The sequence below is a fragment of the Cheilinus undulatus genome, linkage group 16 (genome assembly GCF_018320785.1).
Source record: "Cheilinus undulatus linkage group 16, ASM1832078v1, whole genome shotgun sequence".
NCBI lineage: Eukaryota > Metazoa > Chordata > Actinopteri > Labriformes > Labridae > Cheilinus > Cheilinus undulatus.
This window is the reverse complement of record NC_054880.1, coordinates 7,777,227-7,794,192: the sequence shown is the minus strand read 5'-3', so window position 1 is coordinate 7,794,192 and position 16,966 is coordinate 7,777,227. Positions and strand designations below refer to the sequence as shown.

The window sequence follows — 16,966 nt, the reverse complement described above, 5'->3', positions numbered from 1 at the left end:
GCAAAGCATCTGCATTACTATCAGCTGCACTGCGGCAACAAAGGACTGAGGTAGCTAAGTTGATATCACAGAAAGCTGAATATAACACTCTCTGCTTGGAATCTCTAGGTTTGGATTTAGTTACTGAATGAAAATTTTTTCCCCGACAGACGACAGACAACGCTATTTACTTCATTTTTTATTTAGGTCCCAAAAAACCATCATAATAACATTATATCAATAATATTAATACAGAAATTGAAAAAAGGAGGAAAAAAATAAAATAGCTTTTCTGTCCACAGCCTCAAACGTTGGGGGAAGGGATTCGATCCTCCAGAAAAACTTTAAAGTCTGTTTAAGGGGGAACAAAGCGAACTGGGCGTGGCTTCAAGCTGTGGAGCGCTGTCTGTCATTCTGCTTTGCACCAATCAGGAATGTCGAGGTGAGGCGGGAAGTTTTCGAGGTAAAGAGCAGAGTTTGTGTCTACTGCTGCGACATCTGTAAGAGAAATTAAGGTACTATTAACTGTTGTTTCAACACCAGGGTGGGAGAAAATAAAGTTAACATAATCCTAAAATACACCAAATTAAAGGCTCAATAAATCCATTATTTACAGAAATAAACATGTAGTCAAACATGCTGTGTTGACTTAAATAACCTGTAAATGCTACATGTTATCTTGCATTACAATTATGCAGTTTATCAACATAGAAATCAAAATTTTACTTGACTCAATTAGGCTTTAATGGTTGACCAGGTGTTTCTTTGCAAGCATGCATTGATGTATTTTTTGTGCAAATTTGAACTGAAGGACTAAAATCATAGACTTACAAAGCTGACAGGAAAAAGGCCAGTATAAACCATAAATCATATATTTATGAAAGTTATGCTGTACTACTTCGCACCCTTGAGTCACCTTCTCTTTCATTTTTCCAGTACACATACAATAGGTGCTAATAGACGACGTACCTGTTGTGTCTGTGCCTGCGTCTGTGTCTCGGGGCCTCGGCTCGCCAGCCGGCTCAGGATGTTCCTCTCGGACATCTGGAGCCGCACGGCAACCGGCGGTATCCGAGCGATGGTGGCTGGGAGGCGGGTCACATCCGCCTTCATGTCGCTCAGCAGTTCCTCCAACTGCTTCAGCACTGACGAAGAAAAACCCAAAATATTAAGAATCTTAGTCCATGTTTCAAACTGGAACTGTAAGATTTGAGTTCATCAATATCCTTGTTTAATTTTGAAAGGTTTTTATTCTCTTCTTATTCCTGTTTCATTGTCTGATCATTCAGAAGCTGCAGTTTCATCAAATTAAGCTCACATTCACACAAAATGAACTTTGAAACTGTGTTAAAAAGAAGACAAAATCTAGACAAGAGGAAAAGTTGCCTTTAAATGTTGATTTTAGTCACTATAGTTAAAAGTTAAAGATACTACTAGCAGTAAAAGTTAGAGATTAACCAGAAGAAAATCAACAAAAACATGCAAAAAAAGCAACGGGTTACCTCAATATTTTGATTGTAATAAAAGAAGAAACTCTAAAGAATTTAAAACATCAAGTCAGTAAACAAAAAGACAAACTTTCCTTTGTAAAACCTTGGCCAAAACAACAACAATACAAAGAAAATGTTAGAAACAGCAGTCTGGATTAGGAAGCGTTCCTGCGTTCGTCTTTGTGTCTCACCTTTGTGCAGGACGGCGTTGGCCGGTTTGTTGCCCGACATGGACTCCTTGCTGAGGTGCTGGTGGGACTCGGCCAGACACTCGACCTCACTGAAGCGGGTGTTCAGGGCCATGGAGGGGTGGGAGGGGTCCTCCGACATGTTGAGGTAGGCGGCGCGACGCAGCTGCTCCTCGATCACCAGAGCCTGCTCCAACAGCTGAATGGGGAGGAGACGAAAAGGCGGAGTTAACTTAAAATCTCACTGTGTCTTCTTCATCACAAATCCTAACGCTCATCATCAGGAATATAACATCTGTGAGCCAAACTAGGGCGCTCTTATGTTACCATTTCATTATTGTGTTTTGTATTGCCTGTGGGTGGTGCTGTTAGATTATTACACAAGTATAAATGTCAGGACGTCTGGGCCAGGTGTGACTGCTTAAAAGATGACATTTACTGACACTGCAAGTTTGTAGAATTTGGCTTCATTTATGTTACTGTGGACTTTTATTCATGTCTTAATGTATATGAATAATACAGGAACTGCTTTAACGTCAATCCTGCCTGGATGCCTTTTTGAAATTTATGGATTTTAATCAAACATACCCTGAGCTAATTAAGGCCCTTCAACTTAATCCCTGTCTCGAGCGAGTGTGAAGATAGCCCCATTGGCTTCCCTTTTTTTTTTTGACAATTTACGCTTCATATTTTAAGAGAACCTGGCTTTTACCTGGAGTTTACCACACAGTGAAAGCACGCAGTAACATCTTTCCTATTCCTAAAAAATTCTGCTGTTCCTACCTTAAACCTTCTTGCGAGGAACTTGTTCTTGATTTCCAGGAAGTTTCCTCGGTTCATCTCTCCTTTAAACGGCTCGTTGAGGATGGCGAACTTCACGTCGTTCTGGATGTCCTGCCAGCGAGCATAACCGTGTCTGAAGGAGCGTCGGTCAAGGTGGACAAACACTGAACCGATAACCTTTCATTACAAAGAACAACAACAATGGCACACAATACACATAGCAAGATGAATGAGCCAATCACAGGCAGGGAAAGGATACTGTATGATTCCTGCCAGCAGCCAGTAGTCGTGTCGGCGGTGCCAGATCTCGTTGGTTTTCTTGGTAACAGTGGCAGCACGTTCCTCGTTCTGCCACAGAGAGTGAAGCTCTGAGGAAGAGGACGAAAGATGATTATTAAAATGAATAAATCATGATTGAACAGAGGCAAAAACAAAGCAAGCGTCTATTAGAGATAACAGTTAAGTCTGTTTGATGATCATGTTTCTTCAGTGTTTGTACCTGTGAATCCTCCATCAGCAATGTTGAACATAAACCTGGTCTTGGCCTTCTTCTTCTCCTCGCTGATGGCGGCCGAAGCGGTGGCAGCTGCAGACGCTCCGCTCTCCTTGCTGCTGTCTCCGTTCTGCAGTTTAGTTGCCTCCTCCGGCTTCTGTGACTCCTTCTCCTCCTTCAGATCTGCTGCAGGAACATAAAACAGACACTGTTCTAGATACCTGATAAAGATGAATAAAAATACTGTCAATAACATCAAATATAGCTAATTGGTTACCTTTCTTTTCATCAGCAGGAGGAGTGGTGTCCATCTTTTCTGTCTTCTCTTCTTTCTTTTCTTCTGCTGGAAAAGAGGGGGACACGTTTTAGAAAACGGTTTTATTATGGAAAATTGTTTTGAGTTTAAATGTCAAAAAAGCCAGAAAGATGACACTTTCTTCAAATTTTAAGAAACTTTTGTCCAAGATCCTGCTGGTTCTGGTGAAAAAAACATTAAACAACACTGTAACACTGCCAAAAAAGTTTTAGAAGAAAATTAAAATAAATAAGCAAAAATGAAGAATTTGGATAAAAGTCATTTCTTTGTCCATGAAGATCACAAATTCAACAAAAAGATTAAAAGATTTAGTCAAAACATGATGTAAAGATTAGGATAGTCTGAGGAGTAGCATTGTTAAACTCTGCTTTTTCCTGCATTTCTAACTATGAGGCGGCAGCCAGCAGCTCTCAAAGCTCTGGCATAATAAAAACTGTTAATTTGTGACAAGCGTTGCTCTGGTTTTTGCACATTTTTGACCACAGTGTGATACAAAAAATCATGACTTAACTCATAAATAAACTGTCAATCGCAGGGACACTTACATGCAGCAAAAACAGAAAACAGAAAACAACATCTAAAACCCCTCAATCACTAAAACATGATCCACCCAAACTAAGGTTATCCAAACGTTAAATACTGTGACTCTGAAGTGGTAAAGTAAAATAAAAGTAGCGTACCCTTGATGTCGGACTCCTCTGCTTTGACCTCGGAGTTCTCCGTCTTCGTCTCTGAGGGCGACTTGGTTTCTTCTCCTCCCTCTGGACTCTTCTTCTCGCCCTCTGCTTCCTTCTCTTTCTCCTTCTCTCCGTCTTTCTCTTTAGCGTTCTCCACCTCTCCGTTACTCGGTTTGTCCGTCTCCATCGGCTCCTCGCCGTTCTTCTTGCTGTCAGCATCGGCAGGAGGACTTTTCTCGTCATCGTCTGGGATGGCGATCACCTGGAGGAAAACAAGACAGAGGGAAATTTACATCACATTTAGGGAATAGCCAACAATTCCTTTATTCTTAAACTCGATGAGTCTTTACCTCGTCAGTCTTTGTGGGCTCTTTTCCATTCTTCTCGGCCTCGCCCTCCTTCTTCAACTCTTTCTCCCCATCTTTAGCTCCTTCCTCATTCTTCAAGGCGTCATCCACTAAAAACCAAAGATTCAATTACAATCTTTTCATTGACATTTCAACAGGAAGCTGACTGCATTGAATACGTTTGCTCTGTGTCGGTTTTCTTGTGTTTTACCTGGAGCAGGAGTGTTGGGCTGTGTGTCAGCAGGGGTGCCAGTGGACGGCGTCTTTCCGGGGGATTCTGGCTGAGCTGCTGCCTTCTTGCTCTCCTCCAGCTCGGCCATCCACGGCATCGACCACTGGCCGTTGACATGCTCGAACTCCTGAACCTGAAAATCAAAGACAGCACTGAGTCAGACCTTCAAAGGTCAAAACAGCGGCTTTAAAAAGCACTTAAACATCACCAATCACATCTTTGCAGCCCTGCTACCAGTGTAACATCTTTTAGTATTTTCAAATAAAGAAAAAGTCTTTCTCTCAGTTGCTTTCGAAGGTTTATCCCTGCCATAGTTTTCCTTCCAAATGCAAAAAGTCAAGCTGTAGTTGGGAGAAGAAAAAAGAGAGAGTCGTGTTTCCTACCTTCTTACGAATGAGTGACATGACGCCAATACGAGTGAGGACATGCTGCCGTGACAATCCTTCTCTGGGGACGCCGTCAGCGAAAGTCTCAGCTCCGTCAGCTCCAGGCTCACAGAGGTGACGCATGAACAGAGAGACGTACGCTCTGAGAGAGTGAGAGGAAAAGAAAGAGGTTTTATAGGGACTACACAACGAGGACAGGAAGACGAATAAAAGGAAAATAACTAAAACCTTGCTATAACTTAAATTATTCAACTCAAGTTTTTATTTTTGGGGCTTTTATGCAGCCTCTGTGCACAGACATAATCATATGGCTACAAACACCCTGAGTTACTTCACTTTAAAGTTGTTTATCCTTCATTAGGAACACTACAGCCAATCACAGACAGTTATTTTCTAGGGAATATTCAGCAGCTGCAAGAAACAGATTTGATAATTTCCAAAAATACTTATGTATCCTTTTATTATTATTATATTTAAGGCTAATCTGTCTTTTTTTTTTTGCCTTTATTGATAGAAGAGGACAGTCGACAGAATTGGAAACAGGGATGAGAGTGGGGGTAAGACATGGTGGGACATGGCCACAGGCCAGACTTGAACGCATGCACGCATGCATGGGGTGGACCTTAAACCACTAGGCTGTCTGCGCCCTTTAAAATTCCTTTTTATATGTTTTTTTGCCTTCATTAACAATTTATCAAACAAGCCTGCATGTTATTTCCATGGGTGGAAGTTTCCTAAACTTTAATATGCAAGTAAAAGTATTGTTTGAGAAAAATTTACTCAAAACTGAAGTAAAATTTCTGGTCTACTTAGGTCAGAAGTAATAAATTTAAAATATATTTAAAGCACTGGGCCACCATCATGTGTAAATGAAGACAAACTGGTATCATGCTGCAGACAGAGAGCTTTAACTTCCTCATTTTGACTTTCATTTTTTTTATTTCATAATTGATGGTTTATAAAATGTAGAGAAGTAAAATACTTCCCCCAAAATCGACTAAAACCACTGATCTTTAAAAACTACTTAAAGTGAAAGTACACAATAAGCTACTAAATTACAGAATGTGGGTAAATAAAATTACTTTCCACCTCTGGTTATTTCCCACTCCATTAACTGTCCTTTCAAAATAAAAGCAAAAAGCCCTAAAAGTACATCTTCTAAAAAAGATGTATAGATTTTCCTTATTTTCTTTTATTAAAAGCACACATTTAAGTTGGTTCAAATTTCAAGATTCTAATCTCACTGATGAGTTGAAGTGTTTTATCTGGCATCGTTTCTTACTTGAACTCTTTCTCAGATTTCCCTCGCAGGTCTCTGACCAGCCACTGGGTAGTGAAGGCGTCCTGAGGAGGCATCCCATAACGCATGACTGCGTTCAGGAAGGCCTTCCTCTGCCGAGAGTTGAAACCCAACACCTAAGACACAGAAAAGAGTTTGTTTTAAGTCAAATAAGTAAAAAAAAAAAAAAAAAAATTTTTAAGAAGAAGAAGAAGAAGAAGACGAAATACGTCAGAGATGTTTGAAAGCACAGACACACCTCGATGTTTCCTCCCACCCTGGCCAGCAGGGGGGGCAGCGGTTTGTCTCTGTCGTTCCTCAGGCCCTTCCTGTTAGGCCTGCGAGAGTTGGCTGCAGAGAGGAAACACGTTTAGTGATTTTAAAGACGATCACACAGACTGTTGGATCAAATATTGTGACTTTAACCCAACTATTGATCTTTCTCTTTCATAGAGGTTTAAGCTGCTTCTTTGCTGGACTTAAAAAAAAAACTTAGGCATGTACAATGCATTAGAGTTAAAGAAAGTTAAATATTCCTACGGCAGGAACCAGCTTTAGGAAAACAGAATAATACTGTATGAAAAGATCATCCACAAAGTTAACTCACTAAAATCTGTTCATGGAGAAACAAAAACACTTTCTTACCTTCTGAACGCTCATCAAAGTCTTCATCTCCCTCCTCAGAGGCCACGGAGTAATCTGATTGGCCGTCAGACTGGTCGTCCTGCCAATCAGCTTTAGGGGAATACAAACAAAAAAGGTCTTTAATCCACTGTCCAGTTCATAACAAAATGATTGTTGAAAAATGTCTTCAGAAATCTAAATCATTTAAACAACTGTAAGACCCCCAGGATGAGTCTGGAGACTACAGCTGGTTCAGACGTCCAGCTGAGCTCCCATCTCACCTCTGTCTTCCTGAGAGCCGTCGTTGTAGTTGACCTGTTTGCGGATACGTTTTCCTTTGCCCAGGTTTCGAGCCAGATCCTCCTGCTGCTGCTCGTAGTGATGACGCAGCAGTTTCTCCCAGTAGTCCGGATCCACGCTCTCCTCCTGCTTGATGATCTCCCGCTGCACCTCCTCCTCCTGGAAGACACGGGAAAGGGTTAGTTAGCTGATAGTTAAACTAACAGATATCATTTTCAATGAGAGAAACTTCCGCCCTCACCTCCTCCTCCTCGTCTTTGACCACATACTGAGCCACCTTGAAAGAGCTCAGGTACTCGTTCATGCTCTGCAGCTCCGTGTCATCAGTGGCATCCTGGTTTCTGTCCAGCAGACGGTCGATGGCCTTGTCATCGTAGTGAATGACGCTGCTGTCCTCCCCCTCTTTGTTCTCACCTGAGCACACAGACGTCAGTTTAAAATCAATCCCATGAGCCTCTCTGTCGCTGTGCATCTTTGTTTTCTCCACCACTCACCTTCTGTCTCGTCCTTGAAGAGCTCCTCTGTTCCAAACTTGAGGATGTCGTCCAGTTCCTGTTTGGACATGGAGCCCGTTTTGGATCCGAGGCCAGGTCGGACCACCAGGTGAGTCAGCATCATTTTTTTCTTAGCGACCTGGAAGGAGAAGTAGGGGCGGAGGAAGGAAAGTTACTAATTTCACTGAAAACTAAATACCTTATGTCAATGTGAAGTTTTCTATTTTTAATACATTTCTAAGATTCTGTTTTCAGTTTGTCGTTATTGGGTACCGAGTGTAGATTGATGAGAGAAAAAAGAAATTTACATCCCAGTCCCATGCTCTCTTTCCATCACGGAAAAAGTGCACTAGATCAACTAGATCTGTTACTTCTCTCAGAAGGTCTAAATGTATTTACCTGAGTAATCCTCTCCTCTACAGAGCCTCTGGTGACGAAGCGATAAATCATCACCTTCCTGTTCTGACCGATACGATGAGCTCTGCTGAATGCCTGGAATCAGAAGATGAGGAGTCATGATCAGTTAAACATCACTTATTTTATTCATTAATTAAAAATAATAAAAAAAAGGTTTAAAAACAAAGGAAAGAAAAGCTAAAATTGTGTTTAAAATCTGAAGCTGAGAGATTTAGGGTATCTCAAATACAGTTAAATTTAAACCAACAATACAATCAAAGACTGAAAGTGAAATAAAATCCTCTTAGTTTTGTAAACTACCTCTAAGTAGTTTTGAAACCAGTACTCGACACTTTACTTGAGTAAAAAGCTTGAGTTGATACTTAAACTTCCACACAAGTCTTTTTAAACCCTAGTATCTATACTTCTACCTGAGCAATGAATGTGAATACTTTTGACACCTCTGTCTTCAGAAAACCATGACACAGGAATAAGAGCCTACACAGACACTTCGTTAAACTTTACACTAGGAAGCAACATCTGTATATTTTTGGATCTTTGGACACCAGATGCAACCAGGCCATAGTCATTTATTTGAATGTCAAGACAAGAGGAAGATTGTCTTCATTGGTGAGGACTCAGAAAAAACTTTAGGATTTTATTCTAATGTGGCAAATCTTCTCACTCCTTAAGCCCAGTTCAGACCCAGTTCAGATTTGAGACGCGACAGTTTTAGAATATCGCTGGCGAGAGTCGCAGCAGGCTGAACCGAGCGCTGCAGCTTGAATGAAGCTGTCTGATGTAGTCACCAGCGATTCAGCCTGTAAAGTTGCACAGAGCAGGTTTTAGAATACAGCAAGCAGAGAAATGTGAAAATGGGAAATATAAATCTCGTTTTGAAAGGCTATATACGCCACTTTCTTCAGATACTCACAATTAATTTAAAAATATCTCTTTTCTCATCAGCCCTCCTGATACTTGTCATCACTATCGCAAAACAGCAGTGAAATTTCATGGCACATAGAGACACAAAAACACTTTTGTAGATGAGTCCTGTTATAACAAAGATATCCACTGAGGATAATTCATTATATTCAGCTCCTACAGCCTTGAATTTCTTATGGATTATCCCGTGAAGCGTAGCACTTCCTACTTATGAGCGCAGCCAAATAAAGTAAAGGAGAACCTTTTCTAAACAATGTTTCTATCTCAATTTTAGAAATAAAAAATAAAGCATTCCTCTTTTAGAGACAGATTTATTGCGCACTAACTCAGGTAAATCTCTTTAAAGTGAGTGACTGTGAGAGTCATTGCCATGGAAACAATGCACTGTCTCCTTCAATCGCAGCAGTGTGAACTGGGGAGTGTTTAGAGAATCACAGAGTGGAACGTTGCAAGCAGTTTCAAATCTTTGGTCTGAACTGGGCATTAGTCGTGAAGTGTAATGCAGATGTTAAGCTATGATTCATAACCAACTAGATCCTCAGCTGTACCTGAATGTCGTTGTGAGGGTTCCAGTCAGAGTCGTAGATGACAACGGTGTCGGCGGTGGCCAGGTTGATTCCCAGACCTCCGGCTCTCGTTGACAGCAGGAAGGCAAACTGTTGTGCGCCGGGAGCTGAGAGGAGGAAATCAAGTTCAAAGTTTTATTTTTGTACAAACAGCTGAACTAAAAAAAATACACAAAGGAAAGATTGATGAATTTCACAAGACCAAACCAAAAAAAGACTCACCATTGAAGCGATCAATAGCCTCCTGTCTCATCCCTCCAGTGATTCCTCCGTCGATCCTCTCGTATTTGTAGCCCTCGTTCTCCAGGAAGTCCTCGAGCAAATCCAACATCTTAGTCATCTGGAGAAAACACAGAGGGACGGGTTTGTTAGGGGAAGATGAAACCTCTGGTGTTTTAAAGTTTACTTTTGTAGTTCCAACTGAAAAGGGTCTGACAGAATGTGTTTTCCTTATTCAGTTCATTTTTCTGCAACTGGTTCAACTGTTTCTACTAGTTTTGATACCTTATCTGGAATAAAGTTGAGTTATTTTGGACTTCTAAAAGTTGTCTGACATGGATTAGTCCAGTCGGAAAGGAGAGACAAGCTACTGAGAGTGGATCCCCTTTCCTCAATTCACTTTCAAACATAAAAATGTGTTATTACTAATTTAACAACCTTCTTTTTTAATATTTTAGACTTTGAAGCATCCTGACTGAAGCTGATCGTGATAATGAGGCAAAGCAGGAAAAAAGAAACGGACATTAACGATCAAAGTCAAGAAAGAGGGATGTTTTGGTGCCACAGTCTTCTCACCTGAGAGAAGACAAGCACTCTGTGTCCTCCCTCTTTCAGCTTCCTCATCATCTTCTGCAGTAACAGCAGTTTCCCAGCAGCCTTTGTGAGAGCACTGCCGTCATACATCCCGTTGGGCATCTTTGGAGCTTCCTGTTGAGATTAAAACAATAGAATATATGTAGCTTTTATGAACCCTGACAAAACTAGAGACTGTTCAAAACCCTGCTCTTTAACAGGCAAACTGAAGTCTTACAATAGCAGCCGCGGGGAAGAGGTAGGGGTGGTTGCAGCATTTCTTGAGGTCCATGACGACGTTGAGCAGAGAAACCTGGTTTCCTCCTCCTTTGGTGTTCAGAGCCTCGAAGTTTTTCGTCAGGATGAATTTGTAGTACTTCCTGCAAAGAGACAACAAAAATTTACTCCCTGTTTTTAACAGCTGACTCAAAGTTATTCCAACATTTCCAGTCCTGCTGATTAGAGATCAAAACATGAATGCACAAAACCTTAAATAAGAATATTTGAGCTCATCATTACTATTATTGTTCGGTGATTACTGCCTGTGACATGACGTCATAATTAAAGTTTAGTCACATCATTCAAATCAAATAACTGGTGCCCAAACAATTGTTAATAAAGTTTTAGCTCTAACTTGATTGCAAGACAGTAATTAAATCAGCATTGTGGATCAAATGAACCCAAAATGCAAAACTGTTGCAAAGACTTCTTCAACTTTGCTGCACAAGCACATCCATATTTTAAAGGGACATTTCAGTATCTTTTCCAGTTGAGTCATATGATGTATGTGGTATTAGCCACCTGTGATTTCAGTGACCATTGCTCCTTTAGGAAGGATTCACTTGTTGTACCCACCAGGAAGCCAGATGGGTACAGTTTCTCCCTGGAATTCAGCGAGTTTTTGGTAAAAAAGGGCCACAAAACAAAGTTGGCTCAAAAATATGCACACTATTCAAAACTTCTGATGCAATTCACTGTTTTGCAATAAAAGAGCACATAACCTGTAGCCAAAACCTGCGTTGCAAAATTGTGACACACACTGAGGCTTTCTGGGTACAAATTAAGATGCTTCAAAAATTTTTGATAGTGCGTACCTTTGTGCCAACATTGTTTTGTGGCCCATTTTTTTATTTTTATTTTTTTCTAACCAAAAACTCTCTAAATTCGGGGAGCAGGTGGCCTAGTGGTTTCAGCCGCTCCCCATTTACGCGGGCGACCCAGGTTCGAATCCGGCCTGAGGCCCTTTACCACATGTCTCTCCCCCACTCTTGACCCTGTTTCCAACTCTATCCGCTGTCCTCCTCTATCTAATAAAGGCAGAAAAATGCCCAAAAATAAATCTTTAAAAAAAAAAAAAAAAAAAAAAAAAAAGCTCTCTAAATTCCACGGAGAAACTGTACTCATCTGTTATACTGTATAGCTAAGCTTCCTGGCCAGTACAACCAGTGAGTCCTTCTTTAAGGAGCAATGCTCATTTAAATCACTGGAGGCTAATGCCACTACTACTGCTGCTAGGTACTTCAAAAGGCCAAACTGCAAAAAAAACCTGAAATACCCCTTGAATCGACTGTTGCCATCCATTGAAAACAGCAGGATAAAAGCTAGTTAACTAATTAAATACGGTGACTTAATATTTAATTATTCATGGTTGGGTCAGTTAAATGACTATAAACAAATGTAAATTATGAGATGTGTTCAAATGTAATGTTGAGAAAAGAAAACTTAGGTTTAAAGAGAAACCCAAGTAAATGCTACTGTTTGGAGAAGAAATGTGTTTTCTAAGCAATCTAAAACAGATATACTAGCTCTGTTTAAAACAAAACTTTTACATCTGGGGCCAACTAAACAACTTTTTTATAAAACAGCAAAGAATCAACAGCATTTCGGTACAGACTTAGATTGGTAAGGGGTCTCATTAGGGTTTACATGTTAAATAAAAAGAGAAATAAACAACCCCAATCTCTTCTCCTGACTTACTTTTGCATGGGGCTGAGCTCCACTCTGACAATGAGCTCAGTTTTAGAAGGCATGTGTTTGAAGACATCGGCCTTCAGCCTCCTGAGCATGTGTGGACCCAGCATGTCGTGCAGCTTCTTGATCTGGTCTTCCTTAGCGATGTCGGCAAACTCTTCAAGAAAGATCTCCAGTTTACTGTAGACAAGAAAAACAGATGGGCAGGTGAGCAGTTGTTTAAAATTTAAAAACAACTTGATAAAGTTTGAAGTCTTCAAAGTTTAAGGAAAAACTACAAAAAGGGAATGCACGAGGCTCAAAATGCTTAAAAAAAAAAAAAAAAAAAAAAAAAGCAGAAAATGAAATACATCTGTCCAAAACTGAGGAAAACTGGTGCAGTTGTCCCAGTTAGTAACCTACCTGAACCTCTCAGGTGTGAGAAAGTTGAGCAGGTGGAAAAGCTCCTCCAGGTTGTTCTGCAGAGGAGTTCCAGTCAGCAGCAGTTTGTGCTGCAGAGGGTAGTTATTCAAAACCCGGAAAAACTACAGCAGGAAAGACACAACAGAGAACATGTTTACAACAGAATATTTCAGGTTAAATACAAGGACTGCTTCCAAAGCAGATCTGTTCCTTCTGGTTAAAATCTTAAGTTTTAAAAGAAAAAGGAGTAGAAAACCAGACAGCAGTGGCTTAGATGGTTGATATTATAAATTAATAACCTTCTGTAAGAGTTAGGGTTTCCATATCTCTTGTTTTCATAAAAATTACGCACAACGCTCTCTTAATCTTAATGTTTGTGTCCAGATTTATGTGCTCACTTTAGACTGGTTGTTTTTCAGTCTGTGGGCCTCATCCACCACAAGACAGGCCCAGTCGATGGAGCCCAGGATTGCCATGTCGATGGTGATCAGCTCATAGGAGGTCAGCAAAACGTGGAACTTGATTGACGAGTCTTTCTGTTAGAGAAAATTAACAAAATAGAAATTAAATCAGGTAATTCATTCTACAAGTGAAGCAGCGTTTGAAGACGTTTTCCTCTTGCTCCTCTCACCTTCATCCTGGATGCCTTCTTTCCTCCTCGGATGGCATTGTCCTCGAAGGAGAACTCGTTCTCTCTGATGACGGCTCTGCTGTCTTTGTCTCCAACGTATGTCACCACGTACATGTCGGGGGCCCACATCTCGAACTCTCTCTCCCAGTTAATGATGGTGGAGAGGGGGGCGCTGACCAGGAAGGGGCCTTTAGAGTGACCCTGGAGGAGGAGAGGTCCACAAGTCAGTCTGACAGTTCAGAAACACTATCCTTATCCAGTCAATAATAATGTGATGCTTTAAACTTTGTCAACATTTTGCTTCAGAAGTCATGGCCTTTGAGTCATATGATCTTATTTTCTTTTGCAGCTTTCTCAGAGCTTTAAATTAAATTTACTGAAGTCAATTAAAACATAAATCTCCAGAATACTGACCTTTAAAAGACATTCAAAAGTGTGAATAAATCAAACATTCTGTAAAGACATAGACGGACTTGGTATAAATAGACAAAATAAGTGCAAAAATAGAAACAAGACTTGCAGATCTTCTGCTGTTTTGACTGACACTGAAATCTAGCCTCCCACCTTTAGGTGGCAGCAGCTGCACACATGATCTCTGTCTGTGAATGTTTACTGTTTGAGATCGAACTTGATGTCGTCAGATTTCACCTGACTTAAACAAAATGGCTGGATGGCTGCTGGCCAATAGGATGGCAGAGACAAAGACACAGAGAGGGAGGCTCTGCTGCTCCTGCTGAGCCAAATACTTTTTAAAACTGCATCAAAAAAGGTCAAATTTATTTGTTTAAAGCTTAATTTGAAACAAACGTAAGATAAATTATGATTAGAGACACATGTAAAGGTAAAAAAAATCACTTAAACTCTCTGTGCTGAGCTCTGAACTCAAAAGTGGTTTAGACTCCACTGTTTCATTGTCCTGAGTGGGAAAATATCTCACCTCTTTGTACAGCGAGTAGAGGAAGACGGCCGTCTGCACCGTCTTTCCCAGACCCATCTCGTCAGCGAGAATGGTGTCGGTGCCCTGAGCCCAGGAGAAGCGCAGCCAGTTCAGACCCTCCAGCTGGTACGGGTGCAGTGTCCCGCCGGTGCTGTCCAGGTAATCCGGCTGACGCTCGAACTTTATCGTCGGCTGAGGGCAGAAATCATAAAGCATTCATATGTAGAAGTCACCCACTGAAACACACAGGCTGAGTAAACACTTAAAAATCCAAACTTACATCAACGACGGGGTTCTCTGGAGGTCTGTCGGGCCGCTTCACTCGTCCTTTCACCTTTATCTTCTTCCCGGGTTTTCCATCATCTCCCATCATCAGCTCTCTGAAACAAAAACAGAAGAATATAACACTCTGTGTTGTTTAAAGATACAATCTTTGTCTTTAATAGTATCAGATAGTATCAAAAAGGTTTAAAACTGCACATCTTTGGTCGTATTTCTTAACCAAAGCTGCCATGAGAGATGGCGAAAACTGTTGAAATTGTACTGTAGAGATCAAAAATAAAATACTACCCAATATCATGTAGCTTGGACTATTTTTGCAGCAACGATATACAGAGTCCCTATCTCACCTGTGGTTCCAGTACTGCACCTTGAAGACATCAAACTCTGGTACATCCATGTCATCTGCCTCCCAGGTGGCCTGGTCGTATGCTAGCTCCCTCCACTTGATCAGGTAGTGGACGTTATTCTTTCTGTCAATGCTGGAAAACAGCAGAGGAAAAGAAAAAGTACAATTCAGTCCAGCTCTTTCCATGCATCAGAGTTAAGCACCACAACTCTGTGCTATGTCAAAGCAGGCATTTATAGTTACAGGAGCGGCTTTCAACTGTATGCAGTAGGGGTCTAAGGGTATTTGTATCCGTCCCAAATACGGTTGGGAGTCACTGTTTGGTTTAAGTAGTCACATGACGAATATGTGTGAACCATTTAAAAAAAAGAGAAAAAACAAATGTGAAAGCCACCAATCTGAGTGGCAGTACTGCAGGTAACTACTATCAAACAACCAACAAGGAAGAGGAAAAAGCTGGCGTAAAAAAACGGATGAAGAAGACAAGTTTCAAAGGAGTTGTGAAGAACCTTTAATTGATAAGATGCTATATCCCAATAAAAATAAATGTTTTACTTAATAGGGCTCTTACCATATTATTAATCAATTAGAGAGCTACTTTTAAATGCAGGGGGCATCCATCAGCTTTTATACAAAAGAGGAGCTATTCTTTTCCCTCCATGTTTGAATAATTACATTCAGTTTATAAGCTTATGTGTAAAACCTGGAGTGTCTGTCTGTGTGCTGACCTGTGGTTGAGGATGCGGTGGATCATCAGCCACTCCATCTTGATCCCAAAGCGGAGGTATTTCTCCTCCAGCTGTGCGTACATCGGGTCTTTATTCTTCCTCTTCACGCTCTTATCCTCCTCGCCCTCGCCAAAGTCGATGGGCGGTGGCTCGTCCATGTCGTTTTTCCTCTGGTAGTTTCTGAACATGACCTGACAGTGCAGCTCCAGCTGTAGGGGAGGAAGAGGATGGTTAGAGGAAACATTTCACTTATTAAACTCAATAAAACTCTATATGTGATTTTGGATTCATCAACCACCTGCAGCTCTGTGACCCAGGAGCAGTGCCAGTAAGACATGTTGGACCACTTGGCGAAGAACTCCCTCTCCGGCCGCCCGGCCAGCGGGGCGGGGTCGGGTTGGTCTGCAGGGAGGTCTGGAGGGCGTGGGACAGGTGTGGGGGCAGGAGGGTCACCCCACCGCCACGTCAGAATCTTCTGGACCTTTCCTTTCATTGGCGGACACTGAAGAGGAGGACAGACGATAGAGTCATACAGCAGTCACCTTTGATTTTACATCAGGTTGTCTTTACTTAATCAGGTGATCAATATCCAGAGATAAAAACATTTTTTATGACAGTCAATGCCAACATCTGCTCATATTTCATAGGAAAAATTTGCAGATGTTTTAAATATCTTTAAAGTTAGTACCCCCCATGGGACTCACCGTGCAGCGGGGGCAGATCCACTCTCCGTTGGGGATCTCAGGGAGAGGCGGGTTCAGACAGTGGATGTGGTACGACGAGGGGCACGAGTCGCAGCAGAGCAGCTCTCCTCCATCTTTACACACTCTGCAGAACTCCATGTGGTGGTCGTCTTCCTCGATCTCTCCTGTCTCGCCATTGTCCTCCTCACCTTCTGAGCCCTCTTCACGGGCCTCCCACTGGATGCCCTCCTTCTCCTGAGATAGAGGGGAAAAATACAGTCTGATTAGCTCCTGTTCTGTTCACTGAAAAAATTTGATATGAGTTTTAATCTTCACTAAATGGCTTTTCAGATATCCTTACATTGCGTAGAGAATCACCTGCAGCTTTAACAACGCTGGTGAAGTTTTGTTGTCCACACAGAACAACTGTGGTCAAATTACAGCCAGAACTTTCTGAACAACAGGGGTGAAAGGAAACTAATTCTAATAAATCAAATTACTGTTACTGAGTAATAAATCAAGTTACTGAGTAGTGTTTTGGGGGTCCTTTGTCATTTTTTTAAATACATTTTAAAATCAGTACTTTTACTTCTGCTAAAGTAAGTTTTAACCAGAGTAACTTAACTTTTATTCGAGTACTATAGTCCTGTACTTTTCCAACCTTGTAGCACATAGAGCGTGAACAATTCCACATTACAT

At 41.2% G+C, this 16,966-nt stretch overlaps 1 protein-coding gene across 6 annotated transcripts in view; it reads right to left on the bottom strand.

Moving 5' to 3' along the window:
• Window positions 1-165: 165 nt before the first annotated feature.
• Window positions 166-16,966, bottom strand: part of chd4a (chromodomain helicase DNA binding protein 4a) — a 33,623-nt gene continuing 16,822 nt past the window's right edge. For 3 of the 6 annotated variants that reach the window (XM_041809095.1, XM_041809093.1, XM_041809094.1), the window contains exons 10-41: window positions 16,289-16,522; window positions 15,883-16,086; window positions 15,585-15,793; window positions 14,858-14,989; window positions 14,509-14,608; window positions 14,229-14,420; window positions 13,292-13,492; window positions 13,059-13,196; window positions 12,661-12,782; window positions 12,265-12,438; window positions 10,526-10,667; window positions 10,291-10,422; window positions 9,718-9,835; window positions 9,478-9,602; window positions 7,988-8,080; window positions 7,589-7,727; window positions 7,336-7,508; window positions 7,076-7,253; window positions 6,816-6,905; window positions 6,430-6,521; window positions 6,174-6,307; window positions 4,889-5,033; window positions 4,485-4,638; window positions 4,277-4,383; window positions 3,930-4,188; window positions 3,211-3,276; window positions 2,940-3,119; window positions 2,700-2,808; window positions 2,441-2,573; window positions 1,661-1,856; window positions 949-1,124; window positions 166-477 (exon numbers count right to left, since the gene is read on the bottom strand). In XM_041809095.1, coding sequence (XP_041665029.1) covers window positions 463-477; window positions 949-1,124; window positions 1,661-1,856; window positions 2,441-2,573; window positions 2,700-2,808; window positions 2,940-3,119; window positions 3,211-3,276; window positions 3,930-4,188; window positions 4,277-4,383; window positions 4,485-4,638; window positions 4,889-5,033; window positions 6,174-6,307; window positions 6,430-6,521; window positions 6,816-6,905; window positions 7,076-7,253; window positions 7,336-7,508; window positions 7,589-7,727; window positions 7,988-8,080; window positions 9,478-9,602; window positions 9,718-9,835; window positions 10,291-10,422; window positions 10,526-10,667; window positions 12,265-12,438; window positions 12,661-12,782; window positions 13,059-13,196; window positions 13,292-13,492; window positions 14,229-14,420; window positions 14,509-14,608; window positions 14,858-14,989; window positions 15,585-15,793; window positions 15,883-16,086; window positions 16,289-16,522 — 4,662 coding nt within the window. In that variant the 3' untranslated portion in view covers window positions 166-462. The remainder of the gene's footprint in view (window positions 478-948; window positions 1,125-1,660; window positions 1,857-2,440; window positions 2,574-2,699; window positions 2,809-2,939; window positions 3,120-3,210; window positions 3,277-3,929; window positions 4,189-4,276; window positions 4,384-4,484; window positions 4,639-4,888; window positions 5,034-6,173; window positions 6,308-6,429; window positions 6,522-6,815; window positions 6,906-7,075; window positions 7,254-7,335; window positions 7,509-7,588; window positions 7,728-7,987; window positions 8,081-9,477; window positions 9,603-9,717; window positions 9,836-10,290; window positions 10,423-10,525; window positions 10,668-12,264; window positions 12,439-12,660; window positions 12,783-13,058; window positions 13,197-13,291; window positions 13,493-14,228; window positions 14,421-14,508; window positions 14,609-14,857; window positions 14,990-15,584; window positions 15,794-15,882; window positions 16,087-16,288; window positions 16,523-16,966) is intronic. The other 3 variants (XM_041809096.1, XM_041809097.1, XM_041809099.1) reach the window with 3 other exon arrangements.